General features: G+C 51.2%; 6 protein-coding genes across 6 annotated transcripts; 2 read left to right on the top strand and 4 right to left on the bottom strand.

Annotated features, from left to right (window-relative positions):
• Positions 1-1,463: 1,463 nt before the first annotated feature.
• Positions 1,464-2,089, top strand: LMH87_007847 (uncharacterized protein; the record flags this gene model as incomplete). Its single annotated transcript, XM_056200209.1, has 2 exons — positions 1,464-1,526; positions 1,586-2,089. The coding sequence occupies 2 exons, from the start codon at positions 1,464-1,466 to the stop codon at positions 2,087-2,089; spliced, it is 567 nt and encodes a 188-aa protein (XP_056057715.1).
• A 2,956-nt stretch (positions 2,090-5,045) lies between these two features.
• On the bottom strand, positions 5,046-6,869 carry LMH87_007846 (uncharacterized protein; the record flags this gene model as incomplete). Its single annotated transcript, XM_056200198.1, has 3 exons — positions 5,046-5,196; positions 5,253-6,127; positions 6,282-6,869. The coding sequence occupies 3 exons, from the start codon at positions 6,867-6,869 to the stop codon at positions 5,046-5,048; spliced, it is 1,614 nt and encodes a 537-aa protein (XP_056057714.1).
• Positions 6,870-8,420: 1,551 nt separating this feature from the next.
• On the bottom strand, positions 8,421-9,524 carry LMH87_007845 (uncharacterized protein; the record flags this gene model as incomplete). Its single annotated transcript, XM_056200185.1, has 1 exon — positions 8,421-9,524. One exon carries the CDS (start codon positions 9,522-9,524, stop codon positions 8,421-8,423), a length of 1,104 nt encoding a protein of 367 aa, XP_056057713.1.
• A 1,018-nt stretch (positions 9,525-10,542) lies between these two features.
• On the bottom strand, positions 10,543-11,022 carry LMH87_007844 (uncharacterized protein; the record flags this gene model as incomplete). The annotated part of the gene is made up of 1 exon (XM_056200174.1): positions 10,543-11,022. One exon carries the CDS (start codon positions 11,020-11,022, stop codon positions 10,543-10,545), a length of 480 nt encoding a protein of 159 aa, XP_056057712.1.
• Positions 11,023-12,216: 1,194 nt separating this feature from the next.
• LMH87_007843 (uncharacterized protein) lies at positions 12,217-13,257 on the top strand (the record flags this gene model as incomplete). The annotated part of the gene is made up of 3 exons (XM_056200161.1): positions 12,217-12,249; positions 12,312-12,722; positions 12,772-13,257. The coding sequence occupies 3 exons, from the start codon at positions 12,217-12,219 to the stop codon at positions 13,255-13,257; spliced, it is 930 nt and encodes a 309-aa protein (XP_056057711.1).
• A 476-nt stretch (positions 13,258-13,733) lies between these two features.
• LMH87_007842 (uncharacterized protein) lies at positions 13,734-14,749 on the bottom strand (the record flags this gene model as incomplete). The annotated part of the gene is made up of 3 exons (XM_056200150.1): positions 13,734-14,062; positions 14,112-14,523; positions 14,576-14,749. 3 exons carry the CDS (start codon positions 14,747-14,749, stop codon positions 13,734-13,736), a joined length of 915 nt encoding a protein of 304 aa, XP_056057710.1.
• Positions 14,750-15,710: the final 961 nt, after the last annotated feature.

The following is a 15,710-nucleotide window of genomic DNA, read 5'->3' as shown; positions in this document are numbered from 1 at the left end:
ACAGCGACTGAATTAGCTTTGATCTGACAGCGGTGACGAGAGTCAAGATTGGGGCGGGTGCTGAAACAGGGACGCGATGTAGCGCAAGATAGGAGGCTCGATGATTGTGGCACGGCAGCTATCGGTATGGTGTTATCGGCAGCACACACACCACACCTGATGGCTTGGCTTTGATACAGAACTATGCTTATCACTGCAAGCCACATACGAGCCAGCGGTACAGCGCCGTATCATGGTGCAGCGTTTTGGCCATATCCGTATGGCAATTACGCTGATTGTCCACGCCGGCAGTCAATTGAGCAGGCCAGCGGAGCTGCTATCGCAGGAATGCTGTCTGCTGCACCGTAGATGATAAGTTCCCATGATGCAATACGCATAGCGAGATGTGCCGTACATTCTGGAGCAGCTCGTGTATGTATCAGTGCGTAGGGGGCCGTAGTGTCGCATTCGCCATCGCTGACAGGAGGTATATTTGCCGTGCGTGCGTGTACATATGCTCGACTCTTGTTTTGGGCAGTGCCCGACCAGTTCTCGTGGCGGGATAAGGCTTCCGCCATCGATACCGTCACGGCATGGCCTTGGGGCCAGTGGCTTATGCGGACAAAGGTACCAGTATGGCCCCTCCCATCCAAGAGCAGTGTAGCAGCACGCACGTATCGTGGCCGCAACGGTTGGGCGAGGAGAGAGCGCGCAAGCGTGGTGGCAGGAGAAGGTTGAGGGAGACGGTGGATCCTGACGCCGGAAAAAGGAGCCAGCGCAGGCTGCAAGGACTTCCTAGACTCGAGTTGGCTTGGCTGTGCAACATACTAGCGTCGAGATATGGAGTGTAGCGTTGGAAGTAGATTAGATGTTTGGGTGAATCAGAGCAAGCTGCTGGCAGACAACAGGGTGGCATTGGTGGCATGGTGGGCAGAGCTTTCACATGCCAGAAATCGCAAGCGTGCGCAAGAATGGTGTGGGTGGCGGGCGGACCAATCAGCGGCCTGGATTGGCCCACCAGCTTCCCTGCTCGCCAGCTGCCAGCGACAAACGGACGCTGCCAGCTGGCGGCCCGTTTGCACCTCACGCACCTGCAAGGTTGGGGCCATAAAACAGCATACTAGTTGGTGAATTAGTACTGCTAGAGAGCAAGTGCGGCCGCACTAGGAAGAAAAAACCAAGATTAAAAAAAAATCCAGCGCCCGCGCATGGCTGCTTAATGGTGGCCACTATCACATGCGTGGCGCCCACCAAGACGTAACCATCCCTGCTCGAAATCAAGAAACGGTCTTGCACCTATCGACGAGTCAGAAGTAGATAAAGACCTGCCGCATGCTTCCCTTCTGCTTTGCGTGCTCCTCTCTGCTGCTCTCGATATTTCCTTCATCCAACATCTCTCGAATTCAACGAGATTATCCTCGATTCCATCTTCGACCCGAACATACCCCTCATCCACCATTTCTACAACACCTCCACACTCTACAATGGCTGTCGCTCAGGTCAACGGCAACGTCGAGAGCTCTGCTCCTCAGTCTGCCTTTATCCAGGTACGTGCTCGACGCCATCCACGATGATGAAGCCATCGCCAGCTAACACTGCCTTGCAGCACCTCCTCAACTACCCCGTCATCTCCGACAGCGTCAACACCGTCTCCAGCACCGTCCACTCCAACCCCTACGCCCAGCGCTCTCTCCAGCTCGGCGACTCTGCCTACAAGACCTTTGCCGCCCCCATCCTCCCCTACTTCGCCAAGCCCTACCAGTTCGTCTCGCCGTACGTCCAGCGCGCCGACTCGCTCGGCGAGCAGACGCTGACCCGCATCGACGAGCGCTTCCCCATTGTCAAGAAGCCCACCGCCGAGCTCTACAGCGACGCCAAGGCCCTCGTTTTCCTGCCCTACAACAAGGGCCTCGAGGGTCGCGACCACGTCTTTGACGTCTACAGCGCCGAGGCCAAGAAGCAGTCTGAGAAGGGCTACCTGGGCCAGGGCAAGGCCGCCGTCGCCACCATCTTCCAGGTCAGCAACGAGACCCTCGCCCTCGCCAGCAGCTACGTCGCTGTCAAGAAGGCCGAGGTCACCAAGGAGGTCAAGGAGAAGATTAACCAGTAACTGTCTGGCAACACTATCTCTGTGTGAAATCATCGCCAGCCGTGGCAATGACTGATATTCTTGTTATGGCGTTTTTGTGACTTTAGCCTGATGGAATGTGACTCCATGTCGAGACACCCCCCACTCTCTGTCTGGTACACTACATCACGGCGCCTTGGTCTGGGCTTATACCTTTTTATATTTGCTTCCCTCCTTTTTTCTTGGTTCAAAAAACCTCGGGTTCATTGGGCAAACAGTGCTTGCCAGTTGTTGATTGGTTCTCGTCTTTCTTTTGTGGCTACCCTCTTTTGCAGCTCAAGGGCGATCTGCTGCCCTGACCAGTCGTTGACTGGCGCGGTCTGGAGAACAATCACTACTTGGCACGAAAACAGGCGCAAAACGCATTTGGTATATTTGTTTATTCTTTTCTGGTTTCAAATTGCATAAAATGGCGATGACTTGGATGACGCAATAAAAAGCGAGCTACCGATTGGACGTGTTTTTCTATCCTTAATAGACATTTTTTCTCATGACTGCTCTTCAACACATGTGTTTATCGTGACTGCGCATTTAATCACCCCACCAGTTGGCGGATCAGCGACCGTTGTGATAACACAGCTGTATTGAGTCAGTGCTTCGCATACAGCCGTTCATCAAATTTAGCATCGTGCTTTGCCTCATGACATGTGAAAATGTTTTAGTGCGCCCGCTATCCCTTCGTGCTAAGAAAAAAATTCTTCAGGAGATGGCTCGTGAGCCTATACTGATTTCCCGGGCGCACCCGCGCCGCACCGAATTCCTGGTCCCAGACTCACAAGCATCGGGACCCCGATCGTACGTCTCCCTTGCCTAGCGCCTTTCGGCTCCGAGGCCGCCCAGAGGACGCCAACTCCCTGAATTTTTTCTTCTTCCAAAGTCGCCACCGCCGAGCCGAGGCGGAGGATTTTCTTGCTTTCCCAAGGGGAAGAGAAAACCTAGTAACCGAGCTGCGCATGATAACCATGCTGCGAAGAGAAGCTGCTGAGAATCTTGAATCACTCCGCATTGGTTGTAAGTAGACGCGGCAAGCCATCCTCAGGAGAAGTACAGTTGCCACCTGTAGGGTAGTACCTGTGATACTTGACATCTATCATTGCCGCTGGTCGATTGTGAGTCAGGCGGCCGGAAGGGCAATGTTGTTGCTGTTTTTATTGTTGTTCGTCATATAGATAGGCCTATTACAAGTTTCCTGCATCATTTAAATAGAGTGTAGTCCGTTTTGAACTTTGTGCAGTTGCTTCCATCTCCTGTCTCCTGCACATAGATAGCATGACAAAGCTTTTAGATTTACCCCGGAGCTCTTGAATGGGGCAAGTCGAAGAAGATGATCCTCCATGTCCCTACCTGACACTAGAATTCCGCACAGATTGTACGCCAAATCGGCGGCGTTGATGAGCTCGGCCGGATCTTTGGCGATGTAAGAATGTATAGCATCTTGCCACAGCATCGCTGGATCCTAGCCGAAATGCGCCTGGTCAGCAAAGCTCTCTGCAGGGCCGCCTCACCGATGCTGTTTCAGCATATTGTTGCACTCTTCTCTTTGTACTGGCCGGAATTCACCGTGGATGACATTCGCGACTTATGCAACAGCAGCTACGCCTCGCATGTCTGTCATTTGCAAATCGGGCTAGGATATTTCACTGACTATCATCTACTCGAAGCACAGGCTTATCTCGAGGAGCTCGCGGCGAGTCTTCCGACTCTACTTTCAAAACTGCCCAATCTGTACTCGGTTAGCTTTGAGCTTGACGAGTTTTCGAGCCTGAATTCAGATCTCATCGAGGCGGGGAGGCAATTCGCTAGTGTTGTTGCCTCGACTCTTCACTCTACGGATCTACCAAATCTAAGGAAACTGAAAATCCATCTCCCTCTTACTCACTCCTTCAGTTATCTCTTTCCTACGAACAATATGAGCTCTCACCTTTCTGTGGCTGCCAAATGCCAACGACTGCGACACCTGTGTCTCACTGTGACGAGAAGGACCAGCCTTCTTGGCGATCATTTTAAGAAAGGTCGTATTCTGCCCGAGGATGCAGCTTTGCCGAACGAGGATTTTGCGGGGAATTTGTTCCAGCTTCTGGAAGCTGCTGAGAATCTTGAATCACTCCGCATTGGTTGTACCAATCCTCTGGACTTTGATGGTGTTACCTTTCCGTTACGCCTCCGAACTGTCATTCTCTCGAGACGTATCTTGACCTCCAACAACTTATCCTTGATTCTGGGTAACTCTCATGCAATCAGATGGGTTAAGCTGAATCGTGTTCAGTTGAAGAGCGGGACGTGGCGGCACGCGTTAATGCCTTTCGCAATCTCCACCCAAGCAGCTGCTCAAGTTCTCCATGAGCATTTGTGGCTATTCATCGACTGGCGAAAGCGCACATCTGCGGAACCATATTGTGCGTGATCGGAGACGGTATGATGCGGTTTCTATAGAGACAAAAAGCGAATCGGACCTACCAGCTCTATACTGTCTGCAGAGAATTGCTAGCAAGAACAGGGCTGCATTGGGACTTTCAGCCAATTTCGAAACAGCCATGGAGAGGGACTTGAGACTTGAATCAGAACCAGAAGAGCTGCTGCTGAGCATACAGGATGACGGCGAATGGAATGAAAGTCCTCCTTAAAATTTAAGTAGAGTTGATAAGCGTGGCCGGTCCTCAACCCTTTTGTCAACGCATCTCCAGAGGTCTGTTTGCTTCGGTCCAGAGTGGGCTCGACTAGAAGACCCCAAGGCAACTTCCATATCACAACTACCTCGATTAGAAATCAATACATAAAATAGTGCTGTAAAGATTTTGTCTGTCTGTTGCTTGCGCGTCAGGCAGTTAAAATTGCTCTACCTTTCTAGGCGACAAGAGCCCAATCAAGCAGTGAAACGATCGAGGTACAAAAGCGGCGGAAGAAAGAGTTTTCATTAAAAATTCTAGTCCATGTCAACCTAGAAAGCAGGACCATTCTGTCGATCCATGAAGAAACCATGCGGATCATATTCTGACTGGATGGACATGAGTCGCGCCCGGTTTTGCTCGCCATAGCTCTTGAGCACTGGCTGGGTATCCAGCGCATCATTCATAAAGACGGGGTTATAACTGAAAAAAGGTAAATGTTAGCAACTATATCGCGGGAGGGAGATTGATCTGCGTACCTGATGGTTTCCAAATCGCCGCTCTTGTAGTTTGTCGGGTAGATGCCCGAATACCTTTGCACATGCAGGTCGTGCGCATCCTGCACCATGGCCTTGATCCAATCCGTGCAGACCGAGTCGCAGAGGGGGTTCGCCCACGCCAGGTCGTACTCGATCCAGACGCGATCTCCATTGTCCGGGTTGACGCCGAGCGCGTTGCCGCCGTTTCTGTCCTTGGACGCCTGCGCAATCATGCGCGGCATCGGCTGCACGGCAAACGCAAAGATTTTAAAATCGAGCAGGTCAAAGAGCGCTGCGTCGGCCGACTTCTTCTTGACCAGGTTCCAGTGGTCGACGAGGAAGTCCGTCATGTTGCCGACGGGCATGGCGGGGAACGAGTTGACGCCGATGCGGAAGCGCAGGCCCTTCATGTCGCCGGCGATGATCTCCTTGCTCAGGCTCTCAAAGGTGCGCACGCCCGTGTCGGAGCTGAGGTACTTGATGGCGAGGAACGCGTCAAAAACGCCCGCGGGGACGGTGAGGCCGTCGTAGAAAAAGGTCACGAGGATGACGGGCACGCTGAGGGCGACGACGCCGGCAAAGTCAAAGGTCGGGATGATGGCTGCCTTGGGGTCTGTGTTTTCGGAAGTGAAGCGCGCTACGGCGTTGAGTACTGCCTCGTGCTTGTCCTCGGTGTAGGTGCGCACGCCGCCCCAGACCTGGCCCTTGACGCCGACCTCAAAGGTCTCCATTGTTGTCTTGGTGACGACCGCATAACGGTTTCCGCCGCCGCACAGTGCAAAGTATAGATCGGGGTTCGATGTGGCGTTGGCGTGGGCGATGGTGCCGTTGGCAAGGACCGTCTCAAAGTTGAGAACATTGTCGCAGGCAAATCCCTGGGTATCATGTGAGTTTGGTGGATCGTGGCAATGCGTAACAGGCTTGGCTGAATTATAGTGGGAGCAACAGTAATAAAAAAGGGGAATGCAATGGCGTGAAATAAGAAGATCATTCATAAGAAAGTAGGGAGATGTTGCTTGTGCCACTTACATGCTGCGCAGAGAGGTAGGAGAGGCCACCGCCGAGAATGAGACCTGTAGTGCCCACATCACCAAGACGGCCGCCCGTGACCGTCTGGCCGAGCGGTTGCAGAGTGCCATACACATCTTCCCACTTACACCCGGCGCCAATTTCGACAGAGCTGCCGTCCTCGGATGGCGTCGCCGTCTGGAAGTTGGGCCGGAACGCGACCAGGACACCGCCGCTGACGCTGGAGAAGCCCAGGTTGGGGTTGTGCCCACCCGCCTTGAGCGCGAATTGGACAGACTCGTACTTGTTCAGTGTCTGCACGGCAAAGGCCACCTCCTCCGTCGAAGAGGGGAAGAAGGCGCATGCAGCGCGGTTCAGGCTGTTGGCGGCGTTCCAGTAGTCGAGGTTGGCCGAGTTGTACTTGCTCGCGTGCAGGACGGTGTGGATGCCGTACGGTCCGAGGGGATCCCATACGAGATTATCTGGGTACTGTTTAATAAGGGCGTCGCAAACCGCCTTGGTGTCTTTGGAGGGCCAGTAGCTCCCGGCGTGGATGCTCGTGACGAAGAAGGCCAGGAACGGCACAATGACCGCAAAGAGGCGCGCCATGGTTCAACTCAAAGGTACCTCGAAATGTATAATGAAAACGGCAAAGTATAGAAGTGGCGTCCGATGTGGAAAAGGCCCCATCTGCGTGCTGCAATACTCGACTTCTTATATACATGCCCATTATTGGGAAATATGAACAGTGGGACGGCATTGGTGACGATCAGCTCGGGTTGCGTTCAGAGTCAGATAGGCTCACCGCCAAGAAAAGGAAACAATGGATATAGATGGCCTCGATGGATGCCCGAGCCAGTTGGGAAATCAATGCCCCCTCAAGGAAAACCCCGCAGCGGGAATCATGAGATTGCCCGAGGGTGGTTGCATCTACGGCTTAACAGTCACGACTTGCACTACTTTCTTTTTGCTTTTTTTTCTCTCGCTACCACTGACATCGACGGTCCAATTACAGTTTCAGCTGTCTCTAGAACGGTATAGCCCGTACGAGCTGTTGTCTCCCATTCTTTTCGGGGAAAATAAACCAATTGGGCCAGAAAGTTATTAGTGTTATTGCTTCCCCAGAATCTTCGTGGAGCCCGGCCGTTGTGGCGCCATGTCAGCATACTTGCCAGTAGGAAGTTGTCCCGTCCTCCGAGCCTGTGCTTACGAACCCCGGCACATATGAGCCATCCTTGGGCAATATAGAGAATACGCGGAAATGGAAAATTAACTAGCCCATGCCTGCCCCTACCCCTGTTCGGAAACGGAAAATTTACATCTTTTGTTGTTTGCGATTGGGCTCTCATGCACGAATGACAAGAGTCCCACTAACTAAGTTAGAGTGCGCTTTGACTTTTCGCCTCGAGATCAGGCGAGCAGCGACGGCTTTGTGGAATTTTCCAGTATCGGGCTCATATTTTTCTTCTTCTCTTTCCAAAAAGGCAAGAGAAGGACAAAATTGGCTTATGATGCTCATCAACACTGTGTTCCTGAGTCATCCAGTTGATATGCGCTGTGAGATTGGGATGCTCGCCCGAGACATTTGCTGCTTGACGGAGGCGTTCCGGCGGGGAACCCAGATGTGGTCTGCTCAGCTCGGCTCGCTACCGCCACCTTGGGCTCTCGCTGATTCCGAGGTATGGCAGTGGTTCACATGTTTTTGAAGCACCATGGGCGAGAGCAGGGGTCTAAAGTAGGCACTAAAAAGACGTGCGGCTTTTGCATCGGCGAAATGAAGATGTGCGATTGTTAGTCGCTGGTGGCTTTGCATAACTGGGTCCATCTTGCATCGGAATCCAAAGCACCCGACGCGAAGCTGCATATGAATGCACAACTGCAGACTGCAGTGCAGGATCGGACTTGCGGAGTTGTCCAGCTTGCTTGCATAAATGAGACAAAAGCAGGGGTCCGTACGATGATGTTCGGCTATTTTCGCTGCATTGTCTTTTTGGCAAGGCCCCATGCAAGGCAAGGATACGGAAAGGCGACATCGGAAAACAGGACCAGCTTGGCTTGCAGCCGTTGAGGCGTTCCCTTCAGACCAAGACAAGTTGCTATTTTGGAACCCAAGACCGAGACATTGTTTGCCCGCTAATGCATATATTCAGTAAACGCTATTTAATTTTTTGGAACAGGAATCTCCTGCGTCGAGCAGTGGATCCCTCCGCCGTAAAAGGGCAACTCGTAAATGTACACTGGCTCAATCTCTCGCTGAGGATACAAGTCTTGAATAATCTTGAGAGCGGCCTTGTCTGACTTTTTATCGCCAAACTGTGGGAAAATGACGCCATCATTCACCACCAGGTAATTCACATACGTCAGCGACGGATAGTCCTCCTTTCCGCTCTCAATTTCCTTGCGCGCCCGCCGGCCAATGTCCAGCTTGCCCAGGTCCGCCTCGCCGACCTCTGTGATGTGGAACCGCCGCCCGCGCGCATCAGTCGTGCTTGCGAGGATATCGTATGCCTCCTGGTACATTTGCACAAACGCGTCGCTGCCATCCTCGGTGCTGCTCGGTCGGCTCAGGAGTACTTTGCCCGGCGCGACGAAGCGCACGAGGCCGTCGACATGGCCGTCGGTGATGTCGAGGTTGCGGCGGCCGGGCAGCCATATAATCTTTTCCACGCCGAGCGTGCGGTAGATCTCCTCCTCAACCTGCGTCTTGTCCCGGCCCGGGTTGCGGTTGTCGATGAGCACGGAGCTCTCGGTGATGAGCAGCGTGCCGTCGCCGTCGACCTCCAGGGAGCCGCCCTCGGTGACGAGCCACGACTGGACAGCGGGGATGTTCCTGAGGGCGGCAATGATTCCCGCGAGTGAGTTGTTGGTGCCCGTGGGGTATTTGTTTCCCCACCCGTTGAAGTTGAAGTCGACGGCGTGGAGTTTGGCGTCTCGGTCGTCGTCATTTACTACAAAAGTTGGCGCCATGTCGCGCATCCACAGGTCGAGCTTAGGATAGCCGTCGACGGGGAGGAGCGTGATGTTTTTGGCGCGCTTGAAGCGCGACTCGGCGTCTTTAAGACGCTCCGGTGTGACGACGAGCGTGACGGGCTCAAACATCGCTACAGCTTCGGCGATGGTGGTGATGTCCTTGGTCACGTCCTTGAGGCCCTGCTTGTCGTCGAGGTAGGCGTTGTTGGCGGCGGCCGGCCAGGCCATGATGACGCCGGACTGCTTGTCCCATTCCGCGGGGCGGAAGAAGGCGGCGGTTGCAAGATGAGCCATGGTAGCTATGTTCAAGATTATTGTCAGTTTTGACTGTAGAAATATGGTTGGAGGGTCTGCTCACCCTTTGTGTGGTTCTCTGGTTGCAATATTCAATTTGCCTTTTGTACATGCACTTCTATCTACTCTCACATTGCGACCGTAGATGAGATGAAGTCTACCGGGAGGCCGCTCCTGATCCGCAGTCGATACGGAAAAGTAAGATGCGAGTCCTGCGGAGGCTGAGCTATGCCCAATGGCAAAATTTTTAAGGTTCCCGTCCTTGAAGCGCTAGCCTTCGCCTCGCGCAAGGCGCAGCGGCGAATAGTCCAGTGACTGGTTAAGGGTGCGGCTAGTAGGTACTTGTAAGTGTATCGATTGCTTTACAAATGAGAATCATGCAAGAAATATTATAAATCGACTTTTCTCGCTTTTAATATGCCTTCAACAATTTAACTACAAATACAAGCACAAATAGCGTGCTCTTTGAGCAGCGCAACAACCGGCTACTACTCCCTTGGCAGCCGGTCCACAGGCACATGTACCGTCACCAATTACATCAGTAGCGAACCAGGTAAAAGTTATCGCAGGTTTTGCAAACTCATCATTTAGTCTAAGTTCCATACTCTAACTCTTTACAGTTTGCCACTGCTAGCGGGAGCTCGCAGAATAGATTGCTGACTCATTGAAGCAATTAAATTCCCATCCTCTTCCCACTGCTTACTCTCGCTAAATGTTCGACCATACCCAGCTCGGTGATTGACTGCCTCGCTTAGGTGCTAATTGTTTAAGTTTAGCTGCGGCACGAATACCCGCAGAGCAAAATCCAAGCTTGCGCAAGCCTCTGCATCATAAAACGACAGGTGATTTTGTGCCGCAAAAACGACAACAAGCCGTCTAGCGCAAAACCCAAGGAGGCCATCTAGCCCTCTTCTGCGTGTAGTTGGTGTTTCAGTTTGAACCAATCTGCAGAAGACTTGGTCGTTAGGGTCAATTGGTCCTGGCTTGTTTCGATTTCGTTTACCAAGCCTAGCAGATTCTAAGCTGTGACGCCTTCTGGACACGGACGAGCGTCAAATATCTCATGCGACAGTCCAAAGAGGGTGTTAAACATGTCCGATTTTGCTTCTAATAGCTTGCCAGTCTTGACCCATTTCTCTTCCGCAAGGCGGTCCCACCTCAGGCAGTGTTGCCAATGACTGTACCGACGAGTTGGGGTGGCCGAGTAGTTGAGAATTTCCGGTTCATCGCGGTGGAAGTCTGCCAGCAATTCCACGCAAAGACGTGGCATCCCCGTCGTTTGATCCTTCTGTTGGACGGTCACGCGATACGTGACGAAGCTTTTCGTGCGACGCAGTTCGCTTGGTGTACAAATCAGCTTCGCATCTGTAGATAGCCCGCGCAGGAAGTGGCCTAGAGCCGAGTAAAGGCGGAACCCATCGGGCACAGACTGGCACGCAATTTGAATTGCGAGGCCAATGGCATAGCCTCCATAGGCAATCGGGGTGGTATTGCCCATTTGCCGGGGAAAGTGCGAAGAAACATAATGCCCATCAGCTTATTCGAGAGATAAGTGCTGAGCTAGGGTAGTTGCCATGGTTGTTGAGGTTGAAGTGTTAAAAGGATTGACGGACACAACGGGAATGATTTAATATATAAATAAACATTTAGAAACACGTGTTTACTCCTCGGGATCTCCAAATTATTTTTATATAACCAATCCAGGCCATGAAACTCTGCCAAAAAAAAAAAAGTGTAGCCGCCCTAACCTTTCGATTACTCTTGTCACCACTCGACAGGAACACATCGAAGCCGAGGATGTCGTGCCCGGATTCGGCGGAGAACTGGACTTGCACAAGGGGATTTGTTATCTTCTACGGCGGCGTTGGAAATAAATAGAGTTTACTGAGTTTGGGTGGATCGTAACCTATCTCCCACGTGTTTCAGCTTGCGGTGGCTTACACAAATCACCAACTGAAGACGTCCTCGTGGAAGTACTAAACCCGTCAGCCTGTACTAGAGCCGCGGGCGACGTAGATGATCCCCCACAGACAAGTCAAATATGTTGCCCTAGGTTGACCGCGCCTCTTTCAAAACTAGACTAACAAGGTAAGACCTCATGACTTGGCCGTAGTAGGCGCGTCAAAGTGCAGTCTCGCGCCTGGGCGGAGGAGACGGCTGGCGCAGACAGTTAAAGTGAAGCCTACCACGCGCAAAAGGCCGCAAAAGTCCGCAAACAACCGACTGACATCGAAGCGGCAATTTCCAATCAGATTTTTCAGCCACCAATATATGTCGCAATAGACCCCCAGCACGTCGGTTTTTTTTTGGAATCGTAGCACGCGAGAGGGTCTTGTCTGCCGAGGTTTCTCTGGACAGAGCGCTGAAGGTGATCCCTGCTCGTGGCCCAACTTCGGCGGGATGGCCTCATCATTCACATCGCGTGCATACTGTACTATGGACAATTTAGCCTTTGCATCAAAAGTCTCTAATAATCGAAGGCCGACGTATATTACAAATGCATATTTACATCCGTTGTCCCGCATTGCGCTATTCATCTTGCTGATAAATTGCGTTCTCGAAGCCTCGACGTAACAATGTCGACGGATATAAAAGTATGGCCTTGGCAGTATCATCCATACAAGTATCAAACCCTCCACCAATAATCGGAAAGGGCACATTGAGCAATACTCATCCATCTCGTCCATCACAAATGTCTAGCATCACGAAAGTCGCGATTATCGGCGTATGTTAACAAATAAATAAGATCTTTCTCAATTTGAGTGCACAACTAAACATTCGCAACAGGCAAATGGCAACCTAGGACAGGCCGTCCTGCCGTCCATCATCAACGCGTCGTTTGAAGTGACAGTGATCACTAGAGCAGAGTCGACCTCAGCGTTCCCGCCCAATGTGAAGGTGGTGAAAACGGAATATACTGAGAAGAATATTGCAAAAGCCTTACAAGGACAAGATGCCGTTCTCTGTCTTATCGATGCCGGGGCTCTACAGGTAGAGAGTCTGATCATCGACGCTGCAGCTTCAGCTGGCGTGAAATGGTTCATACCTAGCGAATTCGGCCACAATACCTTGGACAGCCGCGTTTTGGAGGCACTGCCGATCTTGAAGGGAAAAGTTAAAGTCACAGCACAGCTGCGATCTAAGGAACAACAAGCAATGCAATGGACGGGTATCGTCACTGGTCTGTTTTTTGACTGGGTACATTAGACAAATTTCGCTGCAATGAAGAGCTGCTGACTACTTTTAGGGCTTGACAAGGGGCACCTTCGGCTTTGATCTTGCCAAGAAAACAGCCCAGATTTGGGACGATGGAAACACAAAGTTTCTGGCCACGAATATTCAGGATATTGCTGCAGCGTTGGTGACGCTGCTCAGCGACGCGCACGCCAGAGAAAATGCTAAGAATCGGTTTGTCCATATTTCGTCCTTTGCTACGACGCAGAATGAGACCCTCGGCTTGTTGGAGAAGTTCTCTGGGACCCAGTTCACCGCTACCCACCTCGACAGCGACGGACTGAAGCAGCAGTCACTTGCGGATTTAAGCAAAGGGAACTACAGTGCGGTTTTGCCATTAATTCAATACGCAGCTCTGGGTCGGGATGGGTTGAGTCAGTGGTATGAAGAAGCTGAACAGGGCAGGCAGCTGCTTCTCCCCACTCCCCGAGAGTCGCTCGAAGAGGCGGTACAGAGGGTTGTGACTGAAGTGGCAGAAAGTCAGAGAAGCTCCCTTTAAATGGTCTGCTAGAGGAGGATATTGTTGATTCTCGCAGTCAAAAAGTGTGTAGAGTTGGAGAGGAATATGTCAGCACATCTAGTTGCAGTACGCCTACGTGTATTAGGGCTGGATTCTAGGATCTAAAAGACTCTGCTAAAAAATAACAGCAAAAGCTCTGCTATCCAAAAAGTACAAGAATGTGTTTTCTAGCATTCTAAAGACGGGCGCGTACTCGGGCAGGTGCTAGTTCTGTGGCCTGTCGCCTGTTTGGCGGCTGACCTGTTACATTTTCTGGGCCACTAAATACAAGCCAACTAGCTAACTTTGACCAATATCTGCAAGAATATCCGTACAATGTAGCTATTAGCCGATAAGTTCTGGTTGTCCTCCCCTTCTGTCCCCACTCACATCGTGGCTACCACGGTGGAATACTACATCCAACTCCTGAATGTTTCCCGCTTTTGAATCTCTTCCTGCACTTCTATTCTCACTCTCTACAGCCAATTCGCTTCATTTTCGTGCACAAACTCCTTCCAGGTAGTCGGCTCTTCGTTAAGCAGTTTTAAGCTCTCCGCTAAATCAGCTTTCTCGTAGTAACCCGGATCGTCGAGGAGGAGCAAGGTTTCGAGCATCTCCTGGGCCATAACGTCCGGAAAGAATGACTTTGCTACCTTGGAGGGAACATGTACGTAGGTAGCAGGCATATTTAGTACACTTGAGAACTCTGAAACAATCTCAGAGGGCGTGTAGTACTTTGTGCAGGCGTAAATTTGCTTTCCCAGACAAGTTGGGTAGTTTCGCATTGTAGCTGCCACGAATTTGCCTTTCATAATATTAGCCTTAAGTCATAGTAAAACCAAACTTCAACTTACCAGTGTCGCCGGCAGCGTCAAACAAAGGGAACTGTGCTTTCTCTGATACCGGGACGGCCATGGAATAATGGCCATTGTCTCCCTTGCGAATCATTGAGAACAAGTTGGACATGTATAAACCTGCCAACACAAATGTAGCTGGCACACCACTGTCCCGAATGTACTGCTCAATCTTTGACTTTCCCACAAAATGCGTAATATTGGGAAGACGGCCATCACTGGCTTTGGTTGTGTTGATCAACGAAGAAAAGATCAAGTGTTGCACACCAGCAGCCTTACAAGCATCTGTGACAGCTTTGCCCTGCGAGATCTCAACCTCTTCCGAGAAATTCTCCCAGAAATTGGTAACCAAGAAAACTGTGTGAGCTTTTTCGACGGCTGACGCAACTAGTTCAACTGAAGACATGTCCGCCTGACACCACAGGTTAGCCATCAACCACGTGCATAGATTCGGTGACTCGTACTGTTACGATCTCGACCCCTTTAGCAGCAAACTCCTGTGCGGCTGGCTTGGAGGCATCTCGAGTGATGGCTCGAATCTTGAACTCTGAAGAAAGAGCGTTGTCATTGAGGATAGCCCGGACAACCGAACCGCCTTGAATGCCAGTGGCACCAAACACAGCAAGAATCTTAGACATGGTCGTTTTTGTCGACGAGCACGGAAGTGGTTGGTTGGTTGGAGGATGATTTTAGTCTATGAACAAAAGGATACGGTGCGCAGATCGAGTATTAATAGTTGAAGGAAGTGGTTCACCAACGCGCCTCATAAGCTCTAGTCATTCTGCCAATATACTTAGAATAGACACGATACTGAGAATAAACAGCAAATTCTACGGCCAATCTCTCGCACTTCGCACCTTGAGCAATGCCGAGGAAGTCTTGTCGATGAGTCAATTGAGATATACCGGATATAAATTATACCTGGCCCAATCAGATCACGGCTTACGCAGTTCGGACTTCAAACGATCCCGAGAAGTCTCGCCGATGAGTCAATCGAAACGTAGTCGACAGGCAAAAGTCGACCAGCAGAAAGTCCGCAAGTCCGCAAGCAGCAAGTCCGCAACAGCATGGCATTATTACCGAGAAGTCTACAATCGTTAGCTGAACAGGGAATGTTGAGCGGAGGAAACCTAAATGAGACTCCCCGGCGTCCTGAAATAGATGGCGCGTAAATCCACGTGCGCATAAGTGGAAAGCTGATGGCTGGTCAAGAAATGGACAAGTGCGGGCATGCTTGCATACCTTTCTGTTAAAGATCAGCCAAAATCCCCGTCTTTCCAGCCTTGTAACTTTTCTAGTTCTAGCTCCCGTCCATATTGTGACCACTTTTGAGTGCGTGGCACCTGTGATGTTCTGATCTATGTTGTGTATTAAACGTGAGTCTTGCCCCCATCTCAACACTAGTCGAGCAACCTCGACTAGCGCAAGTTGCTAGCACAAGAATGAACTTAGTGTCACTAGAAACATGGGGAACACTCAGATTTCGTTAATCTGATAAAGATCGTTAAAACAGTAAACTTTTAGGTCGTCAGAGGAGCTCAAAGCTTCTGATCCGGCCTAAAAAGACATTGAGATGTCGAAATCATAAGTCGCTTGGTT

The sequence above is a fragment of the Akanthomyces muscarius genome (genome assembly GCF_028009165.1).
Source record: "Akanthomyces muscarius strain Ve6 chromosome Unknown contig_15, whole genome shotgun sequence".
Lineage (NCBI taxonomy): Eukaryota > Fungi > Ascomycota > Sordariomycetes > Hypocreales > Cordycipitaceae > Akanthomyces > Akanthomyces muscarius.
Note: the sequence above shows the minus strand (reverse complement) of the source record. Positions and strands in the feature narration are given on the sequence as shown.